General features: G+C 44.5%; 1 protein-coding gene across 4 annotated transcripts in view; it reads right to left on the reverse strand.

Moving 5' to 3' along the window:
- LOC106581048 (septin-4) overlaps positions 1–15,842 on the reverse strand; it is a 70,240-nt gene that overhangs the window by 9,205 nt on the left and 45,193 nt on the right. Inside the window, exons 1-5 of one of the 4 annotated variants that reach the window (XM_014162736.2) lie at positions 5,448–5,577; positions 3,925–4,049; positions 967–1,359; positions 355–538; positions 139–262 (exon numbers count right to left, since the gene is read on the reverse strand). In XM_014162736.2, the coding sequence (XP_014018211.1) occupies positions 139–262; positions 355–538; positions 967–1,359; positions 3,925–4,026 (803 nt within the window). In that variant the 5' untranslated portion in view covers positions 4,027–4,049; positions 5,448–5,577. Of the gene's footprint in view, positions 1–138; positions 263–354; positions 539–966; positions 1,360–3,924; positions 4,778–5,447; positions 5,578–11,558; positions 11,692–15,842 lie in introns of those variants that run through there. The other 3 variants (XM_014162732.3, XM_014162738.3, XM_014162739.3) reach the window with 3 other exon arrangements.

The raw sequence follows: 15,842 nt of genomic DNA on the forward strand, positions 1-15,842 counted from the left end.
GCTAGGGCGATGGGAGAGACATCAGCACTGAGGCATCGCAGACAGTCATTCTCCTACTATATACTGAGCCATACTGCAACTGTACCTCAAACTGACATCAAAGAAGAGTCCTATGGAGGAAGGATGTTTGACATATACCATTCAGTGTTATTGACAGCGTCTCCAAAGCCAGGGGTGTCTACGATGGTGAGCTTCAGCTTGACGCCCTTCTCCTCAATGTCCACTGTGTGTTTAGTGATCTCCACTGTCTGAGTGATCCGCTCTGGAGTTAAAACAGACATTTCCTCAGCAGCTGGCCATTTATATCATGCATTCATTTATTCAGAAGATGAGACACCAAAATGGCCGCCTCACCCTCAGCGTTGAGTAGCTTCCTGTCCTTGTAGAGGTCTGTGAGGAAGAGGCTGTTGACCAGGGTGGACTTGCCCAGACCAGACTCCCCCGCTACCATCAGGGTGAAGTCAAAGCCCTTCTTGACAGACTTACGGTGCACCTGGTTTGGCAGTGTGGCAAATCCCACGTATTCCTTGTCTTGGTCCTAAGAAAGCAGGAGAAACAAAGAGGCGCCATTTTAAACAATCTGCTCAATTCTGGTGGCGGCACATTGCGAGTTACAGTAATCTTTCCAAATAAAAAGTTAACACCTACCACACATAAATACATGTCTTTCAAACTTAAAGCCGTTTCACCAGATGTAGGGTATTGAATGAAGCCATTGTCAACACACCAGAACACACTACTGTCTTTGACCAACATCAATTTCAAAGCGAAAGCCACAAACTGAGTCATCGGTCAGACACAATCAAAGTTCCCAAGTAAACATCACTGGAAATGGCCTGAACCTGCTGCTAGTGCTCCTCTGAGGCTAAAGCACATACTATGTGGACTGGAGAACTGATAACCCAACCCATGTTGCCCATAGTGTTGCCTCTGGTCTCTACACGGTCCCCCTGACCTGAAGTTTACCTCTGGAAAGTCGTAGGGATCAAAGCGGCCCCAGGGGCTCTTGGGCCTGGTGGGACTGAGGGGAGACTGCATATCATAGTGATCCACCATCCCACCTCCACCCAGCTGCAGCCTCCCTACGCACTGGTTGTCTGACTGGGCCCTGCCACCTGCCGTGGGGGGGCGCAAAAAGGGTGGGGTCCCAGAGGTGGGTGTCCCGGGGGTGTTCGGGGGGCTGTCGCCACCCTCCGCCTCCCTGTCCACCGGGTGGGGGTGCTCATGGTCGGGGCTGTGCTCATAGCTGGGAAGAGGCGGGTGGGGGTGTGGATGGCCCCCGTTGTGGTGGGAGTCTTGTTGCATCTTGTTGTTCTCCAACTCAGAGTCTTCAGAGTCGTCCTTGGAATGGCTTGAGTGCTAAGGGGGAGGGGGGCCAGGGAACGGTGCGGGTGGGTGTTTTCCGGGTGGGTGGGAGAGGTGATGTAGAGAAGAGTGGACGGAGGGGAGTAAAGGTTGACGCAGGAAGGAGGATAATATAGATCGGAAGGAAAACAAGGAGGAAGGTAACAGGGGCAACATAAGGATCAACAGGAAAGAAGAAAGTACAGAGTGGTTAGAATCACTGAATGTTTTGATGGAGAGAAGGTACGAGAAACAACCTAAGAAATCATTATTATAAGTGCAAGATAGGCCTAGTTCTCTAGGGGTTAGAGAAGATTTACACTAAGAGACAGTGAGGAAAGAAGATATTGACTGACTGATTCACTAGAGAGACCACCAGAGAAGCTACAAGATTAACAACATAAGAGGGTAAATATTTGTGCTGATGGGAGGAATGCCGATGTCAAATGCCAGGGAAGAAGAGATCCGTGATGTCCATCAAACTGATAACAAGCACATGGTCCTCCACTAGAGTAGATAACTCGGATCATAATTGTATTATTAGTATTTTAATAGGATCCCCATTAGCTGTTGCTGAAGCAGCAGCTACTCTTCCTGGGGTCCACACAAAACATGACATAATACACCACATATATAGACGAGAACAGATCAAGGACAGAACTACATCATTTACCTTCCTGAACTTGTAGGAAATGGGAGGATATATCTTGTTTAAAGTGCAGTGCCGTGGCAGCTGGCTGAAAAGATTCTCCCTGCTCAGCAGATTCAGACTTGGTGGCACCCTATTCCCTATGGACCCTGGTCAAAAGTAGTGCACTATATAGGGAATTGGGTGCCATTTGGGACTCAAGCTGGGACAACACAATTCAATAGAAGGTACGGTACTGTAGCCACGTGGATGATAAAGAGTGGAGGGAACCGTTTAATGGGTTACATCAGAAGTTCCACCACAGCAGAAGGACAGGAGTCACTGCCAGACTGCACAGATCATAGAAACATGTCATGACACCACATCTGGGTGGCATTTGTGCGCGCTTCCACAACCAAATATGTTTTCCATTGATAGAGTAGAGCTAAAGCAAATTAACCTCTAAACGATTAATGAACCTTCTTGATTACTAGATGACTACTCAAATGAATTGCTGTAATATATAGTGTGATACAACTTCAAACATTCACAAAAACACACTTTATTACATCAACAAGGACTCAACCTTGACATCATCTAATGGGTTTCTCTCTCTCAACATACTGGTAGACAAAGGAAACCTGATAAAAACCTGTTGGTGTTAAACATGTCACCTCAAATGTCATTTACACAATGACTGATCAATTTGTGGCCCCAAGGTAGTGATTAGTAACAGCACTCTCATTTTCAAATCTACCTAAACCTGTCAATCATAACTACATTTTCTTCCCTTCTCTGCTTTTTCCCAAACCACAAGAGTAAACCATCTACCTTACCTGATGACAATACCTACAATTCATGAGACCAACAAAGGCAGAGCCCCTGTGTGTAGCTGAACTTGTAAAGGTATATCTCTCCGGAGTTCCCAGACTAGAGACTGGTGCTCATGTTACCACAGCTCTCTCTGCCATGCGCCAGCCTGCTCCACTATAAATAATATAGTGGTTTTGAAAGGGCTAGGAGGCTGTTTTAGTTCTAAAAGGAACAATAGTAATGAGTGTAAACTGGAGTTACGGTACCATATCTCTGCTCAATAGTGATAATAAGTTTTGAAAGCGGACATAGAGTCATGATGATACATTGCTGTTCTTCCAGGTTTTAGCTCTGTGAACAGACACATCCCATTGGGCCTCCTTTAATTGGATCAATAGTAAAGCACTCTGAACTTGTTTTGCACAAATAGGTGGTTCAAACAGGAACTAGTAAACTAGGAAGTAAACTAGTGAACTACGAAGGGGTTCTAAAGCATGTGGACAATTAACTTAAAAATGGTTGCCAGTCCTTGGTATGTATGAATCTTAGATTGTCCTTCCACATGGTTCTAAGGATAATAACAGGAGATTATCCCTGCATGCCGACAGTGGGCTGATTGTGGTTCCATATTTATTTATTTTTTACTTTATTTAACTAGGCAAGTCAGTTAAAAACAAATTCTTATTTTCAATGACGGCGTAGGAACAGTGCCTTGCTCAGGGGCCGAACGACAGATTTTTACCTTGTCAGCTCAGGGATTCGATCTTGCAACCTTTCGGTTACTAGTCCAACGCTCTAACCACTAGGCTACCTGCGAGGAAGGTAACAGGGGCAACATAAGAGCGCAGCAGTATGAAACATCCTGCCACAACAACATCACTGTGTTGTGTATGACACTTAAGAGGGGATAGGGCTTAGGAGGGGGGCGATGGGGATTTCACTGAGAGACCTATACAAATATGTCAAATACTTCAAAGTATTTGAGGTGCACTTGATTTAGCTTGGAATTTGGAACTTTTCGGACCATTCCATTTGTTCCATTCATTGTGCCAGTCCAACTAAATCAAGCACAGCAGCTCAAATATTTGGCTAGTACTTGGCATATTTCTTTGACCCATATCTGGTCTGGTCACTGGTACCTGTTCGGCCTGATGGTGGTGGTCCCTGGTGTGGCCAGGGGATGGCGGGGCGGAGTCCTGGTCATCTGATGATGAGTGAGCCTCACAGTCACTGTCCTCCATTGCTACTGGGGCTACAGTGCACTCTGCCATCTCCAACCAGGAGGGAACATGTATTTGGAGTAGAGAGGGGCGTGGCAAGGAGCAGGGGCAACAGGGAAGTAAGGATTGGAAGGACCAATCAGAACGAGGCATGGGGAATGGTGATGGAGGGAGTTGAAGGGTAGGTTGGCGTGACAACAGGATAGCGTTGTGTGATGGTGTTTTGTGTAGAACGGACCAGTACAAAAGGGTTGAAAGAAAACGAAACACAAATTAAAAAATAAATAATGAAATGATTAAATAAACTTGAATTAAATGAACAACGAGTGTGTAGTGAGACACAGACGTCTGGATCCAGCTGTAGAAAATGACATGCCTGTTGGATGCCAGAGTAAGCAACATGGCTGTCCACTGGAGTAGCCCACAGGGTGATTGAGTTGTATTCAGAGATGTGTGGAAAGAATTGTTTCAGCAATGTCCAGAAATAATGTTGGTATGGGCAGGGATCTATACTGTCTGGCCATTCCACTCCAGCAGTACTCACAGCCTAATGTTGTTTATTTGTCCAGCTGCACTTAGTTTAACTGATTCTGATTTCTTCCCATTCAGGGGGTCTAACAAAGCACTGTTACTGAAGCACATGAAATTAACTGATCCTGCTGCAGTTGCATCAGGTAGAGTGGAAATGTCTTTACTGAAAATAAAAACTGAAATACACATGCATAGTAACACTCAGAGTTCAGAGCAAGGCCATGCAAGGTTTTCCAAGTCACCCAACAAGGTTTTCCAAGTCACCCAACAAGGTTTTCCAAGTCACCCAACAAGGTTTTTCTTGTCATCCCAACAAGGTTTTTCTTGTCATTCTCACATTTTTAATTACACAGGGATTGGGATTAGGAGCTCAGGGGCAGAGAGGACAGAGAGGAAAGGAAATTAATAGTCTCGCAGATTAGAGGACCATTGACTTGTTTCCCTCTGGTCTGCATTTTCTCTGACCAAACCACATGGATCAATGTCCAATCTATTGTCCTACATGGACGACCCACCGTGTGACCCAGTTAACAGCGTCCCAGGTCAATAACAACCAACACTATCAACTCTGGAGCAGAGATGTGTGTGGAATGGTTTTCAGATCTAACATTTCTAAATCCTTTACTTGCCACACAGTGAGAATAATGGTCAGATTCTGAACACTTCTCTGCTCTACCATTTAAAAACTTGAAGGACAAGTCTGATTGATGACATATATCTAAAGATAATGCAGTCTTTGTAATCAATCATAAAACAATTAAACGACAATCCAAACTTACAAAAAAGTTTACTTTATAAGAAATGAACTGATCCTGGGTGTACTCCAACTAGACTCGATTTCTTATGTCCTTAACAAAAAAAACCTCACGAGACTCAATTTTTTAAAAATCACCTTCTGGACAATAACTCACCTGTTCTCCTGCAGTACCTCACCTGTGTTACCCTGTATGAGATGTAACAGCCTTGCTCGCTTGCCTCCTCTCAACCAGCTCTTCATGCCCTCACCTGGAAACGGTCCGGAGTGCCCAGCATCCCCTGCCTATATACCCCCTCTGAACCAGGACACTGTGTCCTTCAGCCCCATCGAGCTGCCTGGCTGTCCCACCGCCCTGGGGCTCCTAGTCCGATCCGCCACATAGACATGAAATCCATCCACGGCCCACGCACCCATCACGGTTCACAGGATCAGGCTGTCCAAACCACACCATGCCAATAACACCAACTTCCTCATTTTTGAGGCCACTCATCTCTGGTTACGCTGCCTGAAAAGCCCAGGTGTATCAGTTGGGCTGTCAGGCACTGGAGTGTGTGATTATCTTTAGCATTAAAGTCTTAGGAGACCGCAGCCACAGCTGAAATGGATTTAAGGGATGATTATCAAGGAATTTCCCTGTAGATGGATGGAACTCTCCTCTCTTTACCCGCCTGCATGGCTGGCTGCCTCGCTTCCAAAAAAAACACTGTCTCATGAGGTCTTTATTTGACAGTTTGACATAAAGTGAGAAGAAAAGAGATGGCATATCAAGGGAGGGAGAGAGAGAAAACAGATAGAAACCAATAGTGGGGAGAGGAGAGAGAGATAAGGAGGAGGAATCTCAGATGATACTGAATATAAATGGAGCCTTAACACAGACAGCAAAACAATAGTGGTAGTGACGGTCAGGCAGCAGAGTTGGACTGGTGACATCACCCAGTCAGTCAGCCTGGGCAGCACGTCCATCAGGGCTACTTGGCATGCCTGGAACAGAGTACTCTGGAGTGGGTTAACCTTGGGATTACTGCCCCCCTTTCACCCTCTTGCATTGCTGCAGGATATGAGGATGGAGGGAGGAGAGAGGGCGAACAGGATCATGTATCCTCCTCTCTGTTAATGAACAGCTCAGTCTAGAGAGGTAGGGTAGCATCAGTCGCAAATAAAGTTCCAAGTGTTTCGTCACCCACGCATGCTTTCCTTCTGAGCCTTCATCTCCCCTCTCCCAACTCTCTACCCTGTCCCAACTCTCTACCCTGTCCCAAGTGTGTACTTGTTCACTTGCCTTCATGGGAGACACACATACACTAATGACTTTACAGAGTTATGCATTGAACTGCTGCAACCTCCCAAACCCAAACATAATACTAGGCCTATTAGTCAACTGGGTTTAGAATTATTCCATCCATTTATCTCATGTACGTACAGTGCTTTGTTGGGAAAATACATTGGACATTTATTTGTCATGGGACTTTCCATTAGATCACTTTGATGTGTTTATCATGGGTTCAACATAATAAGATAACCTCAATTCCTTAAGAAAGGAAGAGAGAGCAGACTACATACAGTAAGAGAGAATCAGTCAAACTGAAGTCATCACAACTAACAAGAATAGACAAAGAGGCTGTCATAATGAAAATGATAGTCTCGTTGACCAACATTTGTCTTGGTAAATTAAGTCACATAACTCTACATCTTCATTTAACTTCTTATTCCATTGCATTCCTTTTGATTTAGTCACACTATTCCTGAGAAAAGGAGAGGAGAAATCTAAAGCATACAGTCAGAAACAAAATGAGGCTACATATCTGAACGCTCTCTTGACGTATACCTGAAACACCCCAGTCAGCCAACAGGGCTACAGCTGAGCATCTGAACTCAACATAGTTCCAGAGGCTGATGCACCAATAAGCTTAGGAAAAAAACACTATTGACTAGCTATAAAAACACCCAACCTATGGTCGAGCTGAGCCAGACCAACACAGAAATCACACCACAGGAAACTAATACAGTGACACCTCCAGTAAGATTAACCTGGTGGTCTCATATGCTGTTCTAAGGAGGTCTGATTACCTGTCACTGCAATGCAGACAGCATTATCAATGCTCTTATTCACCTGAGGCATGCAACTCAAACTACCTAGTCGTACAGTGCCTTCGGAAAGTATTCAGACCCCTTGACTTTTTCAAAATGTTTAGGTTACAGCCTTATTCTAAAATGTATTAAATCGTTTTTTTTTTTACCTCAATCTACACACAATACCCCATAATGACAAAGAAAAATGTAGGTTTTTAGAAATGACTAAAAACAGAAGTATTACATTTACATAAGTATTCAGACCATTTACTCAGTACTGTGTTGAAGCACCTTTGGCAGTGATTACAGTCTCAAGTCTTCTAGGGTATGAAGCTACAAGCTTGGCACACTTGTATTTGGGGAGTTTCTCCCATTCTTCTCTGCAGATCCTCTCAAGCTCTGTCACGTTGGATGGGGAGCGTTGCGGCACAGCGATTTTCAGATCTCTCCAGAGATGGTTGATGGGTTCAAGTCCGGGTTCTGGCTTGGCCACTCAATGACATTCAGAGACTTGTCCCGAAGCCAGTCATGCGTTGTCTTGGCTGTGTGCTTAGGGTCGTTGTCCTGTTGGAAGGTGAACCTTCGCCTATGTCGCCACCAGTCTAAAGTCCTGAGAGCTCTGGAACAGGTTTTCATCAAAGATCTCTGTACTTTGCTCTGTTCATCTATGCCTCGATCCTGACTAGTCTCCGTTCATCTTTGCCTCGATCCTGACTCCCAGTCCCTGCCAATGTGTAGATTGCTGAGGATTTTATTTTATTTAATCCATTTTAGAATAAGGCTGTAACGTAACAAAATGTGGAAAAAGTCAAGGGGTCTGAATACTTTCCGAATTCACTGTATATAGTGCAGTCGGTGCATACCAACCAAATGAAACGAGAAAGTTTCTGGTTCAAGTCCAAGGTGGCATACTGCTGCGGTGGCCAGCCCCTTGAGCAATAACTAAGGCACTTAACTGCAAAATACTTCCACAGATGTTGTGGAAAACTCAACAGCTGCAGTCAGAAACGTGTAGTATGTCAGCTGTTTATGATTTGTATGAAGGTTTGTGATCTTATCTTAAAAGTTTCATTCCACAGATTTTACAGAGCAGTCAGTCCAACACAACAAAAGATTTCTCTGCTCTAAAGAAAATGTCATGGGTAAAAATCTCTACAGTACAGAATCAGACTTCTCAGACAGGCAATGTCCTGTCACAATAACTACACGTGACAACAATTGGTGATCTCAAACTTTTCTATCTGTATAGTTCAGGTCATTACGAGTAACAACATGCCATAGTGAAGCCAGCATATAACAATTTCACTCTGGTCCGTGGCGGTGCACATAATGCATTTTACTCTGCACCCACTTTTGTGGAAGGTACTCAATACTCTTTAATGAGTTCTTATAAGCTCTTTTGAATGGCATGTTGTGGGTTCCTTCACATGCTTATTGAAGAAGCTAATGTTTACCTTTAGGAGGGAACTTCAATCAGCTCACTGTCTGTCTGCCCTCAAAGGGCCCATTGTCAACATACCACCAACTAAGTCCAAAAAAGGGGAAGAAATGATGGGATGTGGGAACAAACTTTTTTTCCCTGACTGACGGACTAAAAGGTTGATGGTTGGTTAGACTGTATAATACAGTCTCAGAGAAATAATAAAAGGACATGAAACCAAATTGAACATAACAGTAGTTGTGGTTGGCAACAATACCCTGCTTTGTTACTGATGGAGCGAGGTAGAGGGCTAACCTGCCACTGTGTTGACCTGCCACTGTGTTGACCTGCCACTGTGTTGACCTGCCACTGTGTTGAGAGATGAGGGGGAGTAGCATGTAATGTTGCACTCAGGGGACCAGGCAGCTAAGTGCTTAACATAGGACATGGGTGTGTGTGTGTGTGTGTGTGTGTGTGTGTGTGGCAGATTAACGTTTATTGTCGCAAGTCTTTTCCTGGAAACAGAACTGAAAAATGTCCCTTTAGATAGGCCAGCTGCAAAGTCAAAATTGGCTATATTGTAAACATTTATTGAAACAAAAATGTGATTTTTGGTCTTAAAGGTTAGGGTTAGACATTAGGGTGTGTGTGGTTACGGTTAAGATCAGGTTTTATGACTTTGTGGCTCTGCCACCTATTGACCACTCTGCAGAACTGCCTCTAGAACAAGATTCCTAATGAAAAACGCCAACCTGAGTGTGTGCAGACATGGGAATTGATATCACAAGCCCCAGAGAGCCATAAAGAAACTGTAAAGCATGTTGTTACTGACCTGGTGTGATGAAAACACATTTCTACTGCAGGAAATTCTAAATGTCAGCCTAGTTATTTCTATCTACTAAAACTACAGTATAGTAATTATGGTGTTATCATTCAATGTCCGGTTGTGAAAACTACCTTATTAAGTGGGAGTATAGTCATAGACTGGGCATTTACTTCAGAACATGTTTATTTCCCCTCCTTCTGGAGGTCATGCTTTATTTTACAGTGTCTTAAGTGAAATGAGAGGCTTCAATGCCCCTGTGAAATCCAAACTGTATTTTACTGGGATGTTCTGCAGACTAGACGGGAGATGCCCCATTGGCCACCCAAGTCCTGCGAGTCTGTTGTGACACATTCAAACACACAGTAGACTCAGAACATCCAAACATCTACATTTAATGAATTCTTGTTCTGTGGGATTCACCTATAAACACTAATTTTGGAACATGCTATTACCCCAATCTCATTTATGAGCGAATTCCCTTGATAATGTCTGCACATTGTGGAGTGTTTGGTTTAATGTTTGGGTAGAACACCAGTGAGGTTCACCCTTGTGGCTTACCCGGGTGCAGGTGGTGATGCAGTGAGCATGTGTGCTCTTCTCTGCTCTGCTCTATGTGAATGCTGTGGTTGTTTAGATCAGCACAGCAGGGCTCTGTGTGTCTGAGTGAGACTGGGCTATTAACGAGACAGAATGGAGAGACAGAGAGAGAGAGAGAGAGAGAGAGAGAGAGAGAGAGAGAGAGAGAGAGAGAGAGAGAGAGAGAGAGAGAGAGAGAGAGAGAGAGAGAGAGAGAGGCAGGAAGGCAGAGAGATAGATGGGGGGAGGAGAGGAGAGCTGCCAATACATACACACAGATCTGCCAGAACAGCCAAAGGGAAGTCAGGTGCTCATCTTAGTTGTCATACATACAGAGGGGGTCATGGAGTGTATGAAGTATTGTAATCAGTAACATAACTTTCGGATTACCCAAACTCAGTAACGTAATCAGATTATTTACATTTGGATTACCTTCCCCTTAAAAGGGATTAGAAGACAACAACGATTCATCAGAGACATTTGGTGTGTCATCATAGTGATCTCTGAGACTTAAACCTTTTGAAATGCAGAATTGAATGTTGAGAAAACAGAAAGGTGTCAATGTATTTTTTTCAAACAACCTTTCTGAATTTAAAATAATCCAAGAAGTAATCAGCTAGTTTTGCAAAAGTATCTAATCTGATTACAATATTTCTGCTGGTAATGTTTAAAAAAGGAAAATTGTAAATCCGATTACATGTAATCAGTTACTCCCCAACCCTGGAAATACCCATATTGACTACAGTACATCTACAGTAGACTGGTGCTCTAAGACTTGAGCAAAATGCCATTCAATTGACACCATCAGACAGGCAGAGAGCCCCAGTGCCCCAGATAATAACATCTGCTAGGGCAACTCTCCAAATCCAATACCCTCACAGTGCATTCAGCTGTTATTACATCTAATCAATATTGACATCTTAACATCCCTATGGAAGACTGATGGTTCCCCTCTCACAACAGGCAACAAGCACCCAGCTGCAGTGGTGCCAGAAACAATAACACATGGTAACAACAACCAACATGTGTTTAGAGTAATGGGAAGCCGTGCACATCAAACCAAACACTTCACAGTATAAAGCTGAGTTGAGAAAAAAATATCAAGCCTAATGCAGAATTATGTTCACACAGAGAACACACACAGACTGATATTTATACCAAACTGACTGAATGCAAACTTGTAGTGTTGTGTTGCAGACTGTGTGACATAGTGGTGAACTTCAAGCATATACTCAGGGGAGAAGCTGGCAATGCTGACAAGACAAATAGTTTCATTCCAATACTCTAGCAGAGAATGAAGGAGTAAACACTACATACCATCAACTCACTCACTCACATATATATGCAGAGTGCAACAGACAAACAACACATACCTCGTAGTCGTTGTTTATTTCAGAGTTTGCTGCCATTTTCTCCTTTAGGACCACAACGACATGCAAAAGCCCCCAATAAGAAGAGACAGATCAGAGGAGGAGACAGTAAACAGGCCTTGAAAAGCTCCTCCGTCCTACGGTCACATCACCTCTCGCAGAATACACCACATTACATAAACACACCCATTTTTCCTACCCTCATCCAATCAACTGATTTCAAATCTGCATAACCAGATCCCTTGCTACAGACTTTAGGGCTCTGTTTTGCATAGACATGCCCCTTGACTCATTGCCAACCACTCTGTGTGGTGTATATTTGAATAATCCCACCCCTTTCTCAGTTCTGACCACAGTGTGCAGCCCATGCATATTAGATGCAGATGTAGCAGTAGCAATGTCCTCTCCCTCCTTCCTTCAGGAGAGATGCTGCACTGTTGGAAGCTTTACAACATCTGCCCTGTCGCCTTTTAAACAAGCCCATGCTGTCCTCATTCTGCACAGCCACAGCTGGGCTCCACAATGCACACACAGATGCTGTGCATGCATGTGCATCCACGTGTACACACACACACACACACACACACACACACACACACACACACACACACACGCTTGTGTCACTAATAGTCAAACTGTCAGGAAGGAAGAGTTTAATTTAAGCACAGCTCATCCCTTAGTGCTCACACAGGCTGCAGGCGCCTCATGCTCTGGCACCACTCTCTGCCCCCGTCCAACCCCCCTCTAACCCCCCTAGCTTCTCAGCTGCCAGTACCAGGGCCAGAGTGGTACTGCAGCAGGGCAGAAGAGTCTTTCCAGTGTGTGTGTGCGCATGTCACAGGCATCTGTGAGGGGACAGGTCATACTGCACAAAGGGATGCACAAACTCAACTACTTTTTTTAATTGGAAGATCCATAAAAATAAATGTCTGCAATGTGGACACAATGCAAACACACACAGATGCTTTAGTCAGTCACCGTACTGGGCCATTGTACAAAGAGTTCCCATAATCTGGTTGGGAGGCTACACATCGCTTGCCCAGTAATAATCACTCATTCTTAGGGAATTAGGTTTTTGCGATTACGCTATTCCCTCCCATTTTACAGCGAGGTTTAAAGTCAAATGAATGGGCACAGCAGAAAGACTGTAATCTTTTGTAAAGCCTTAGTAAAGGCAGTCCAGGACTGAAATAAGCAGGAACATGCTTCTCTCAGTTCAGCAGCAGTCAGACTGAGATGGTCTCATAGGCTTAACCAGAGTCATTGTTCTAAATATGTAGATTAGGAAGCACAACTCCTCGGGGTTTCAGCTAATCTGAGTGAAAGAGTGAGTGAGTGAGTGAGTGAGTGAAAGAGTGAGTGAAAGAGTGAGTGAAAGAGTGAGTGAAAGAGTGAGTGAAAGAGTGAGTGAAAGAGTGAGTGAGTGAGTGAGTGAGTGAGTGAGTGAGTGAGTGAGTGAGTGAGTGAGTTGGGAGTCAGACGATACACATTCATCTTCCTTTGACAGATTTGCTGTGTGGAATTCAGTCAGCCTCGGAGGAAAGACTGTCTGGATGACTGTAGACCACTACCAGATCCAGATCCCAACCTGTCAGCAACCAACATGTAGGCAGTAAACAGTATCCCCTTTTACAGACCATACAGTATGGTAAAACCCCACTAAGATCCTTTTAAGCTCAGAGAAATATGCAGGGCTGGCTGGAGGGAGAGTGAGGGGGACATTCCCATTTCCACGCAGACTGGAGTGCCATGCCCAAGTCTGTTGAAAGGAGTCCAGGTCCCGTATTCACGAAGCGTGCTGATCCAGGTCTGCCCTCTTCTTCATTATGATTTACAGGCTGAACTGATCCTAGATCAGCAATCCTACTCTAAGACACTTTGTGAATATGGGCCCTGGTCCTCTCGAATACTCTCTCAGGGACTGATAATCAGGGTTGTCTGAAGGAGCTGACAGCATGCCCCAAGAGATGGGATGCCCCCCCCCACACACACACACACACACACACACACACACACACACACACACACACACACACACACACACACACACACACACACACACACACAAACACTATAATAAAATGCTGTCTTTGGAGGCTCTGCTGGATCATATTACCAAACACAATTAAAATGCCTGGCTTCTCCCAGTTTACATTGTAGGGTCAGCCGTCACGGGGCCAGAGGGTACAGAATGGCTTCCCTGATGATAAAACGACTATTCACAGACAAACAGGATACATGCAACTGGAACTCCCAAGTCCCCAAAATGGCCTCTGCCGGTTTGTGACAAGAACAGTCTGGTTTCCTAATTGTAACAGCAGGGAACAAGTCAGATGTAAATCAGATGCACTTAGATAATTTACTGTCTAAACTTTTGGTCAATTGGAAGACATATGATATAGGAAAACACATGGTTGATCCAACTGTGCTGAGGCACGTAGCACTGTAGACACTCGATCCTCAGACTCCCCTGAATACCACACTGACACCAGTGTGAGCTGGTAGATAGAGGGGGGCGCCATCTGGTGCCCTCCACATGGAACAGCTTGACACACGAAAGTGACGACAACCCCATGTCATAAAATAACAGCTGATGCCAAAGGCACACACTGTGTTTGTTATAAATAGCAGAGCTTCATTGCATCACACTAGTGGGACAATAATTGTAATGAACACAGCAATCTAACTGTGCTACTGCTCTGTAGACCAGGACAACTAGCACCCCAAGCATGATATGTGTGACAGGGTCTCTCTCTAGGGGTAGTGCAGCCGTCACTGCAACCTGGCTCTTATGAAGCCAGGCTAGGCTATGCCAAATAGGCTCAAAAGGCACTGATATTCTCCACAGAGGTTAATTCAGGACAGGAAAAGCATTATGAGAACATTTCAGCACCAAGGCTGGTGACTGAAAACAGAGTTTTTCCCAACAGACACCAAAATGCCTTATCAGCGTCGGCTTTCTCAGATCAACTAAAATAATTAAAACACATTGATCACAAGATGGAATGTTGCAGAATCTAAAAGCTCTCACTGAACTCCCACATAACCCGTTATCTACCACATCTGCATGAACAAAAACGTCAGCCCTAGCCCCCACATGAGGAGAAGTCGTTAGTGCTGAACCTACACTTCCTACACTTCCTCCTCCATTCAATTAAGGTCCTTTATCTGACCCAGCTAAACGTTCCTGTTGGAAGCAGGCTGCACAAGCAGCATTCCTCGACCCTCGGTTTCGTTTTATCCTCGACAAGCCGGTGCGGAGAAACAATCGGCTTGTGAGGTCGTGGAAAGGAGGTGTTCCGTCAGAGGGCTGAGGAAACGAAAGGCAGAGGCCATCAGAGATGAAGCGAGAGAGGGAGAGAGATGGATGGAGACCTATAATCAAATGCTTAGCGACGACACCCAGTATATATTCCAGAGGAAACACAAAGTGGGAAGAAGTAAAAAACGGCACATGGCCTCAGGTCTTTAAATATATTTCTTCCCTCGAATGCTCAGTTGGATAGTGATCTATGAAAGCAATGGCCTTAAGATGGATGCAGGCTTCTGGATAGTTCCAGCTAGGCAACAATAAACCACTGAACCACAACCAGTGTGCCTACCCAGTCCCTATAGTGAGTGTAACATTGGAGGGCACTCCTTCTCCTGTGCAGGGTTGGGCAGTGTGGCTCCTGTGATCCATCCATACCTCCTCTGACCTCCACAACATGTCGCTGCCCAAAATGGGCTCTCTCTCGCTCTCATTCCACCGGAACTCATGGTGGGCAAGCAGAGAGCCAAATTATACCTCTGTGATTTCCAGCAAGGCAAAAGGCTGTCTGGGCTGTTTTTAGCTGCTTTATTTTGCTGATGTCTCAAGAGAGAGAGCTACTATGGAACGAGCAGAGAAAGACACACAACTGTATAATAGGGCAATTATAGTTGGCCATTTGAACTGCATTTGGTACGAGTCTGTTATTTAAAATATGTATATATTTCTGTGGCTGTTTATACTGTTTTATGTCCCATCCAATGCTGTGGGTTAAGAAAACAGCACAGCAATCAGAACTGCTCCATTAGCAGAAGCATGAACACTGTGCAGCTAACCGGTGGCTTCACAGCATTGAGCCTCTGAAGCGTTTCGTATCATAAAAATAATCTCACAGAAATTGCACCCATACGGTATTCATACACACGCGAGAATGTCTTTATAAATCTTTTGAAATTATATTTAACATCAGTTACAGAAGCCAAGCTGAACAAAGGTCTGCGTTTCCATTCATCTATAGATAAATAGTCCTGAATTAT

The sequence above is a fragment of the Salmo salar genome, chromosome 20, assembly GCF_965601325.2.
Source record: "Salmo salar chromosome 20, fSalSal1, whole genome shotgun sequence".
Lineage (NCBI taxonomy): Eukaryota > Metazoa > Chordata > Actinopteri > Salmoniformes > Salmonidae > Salmo > Salmo salar.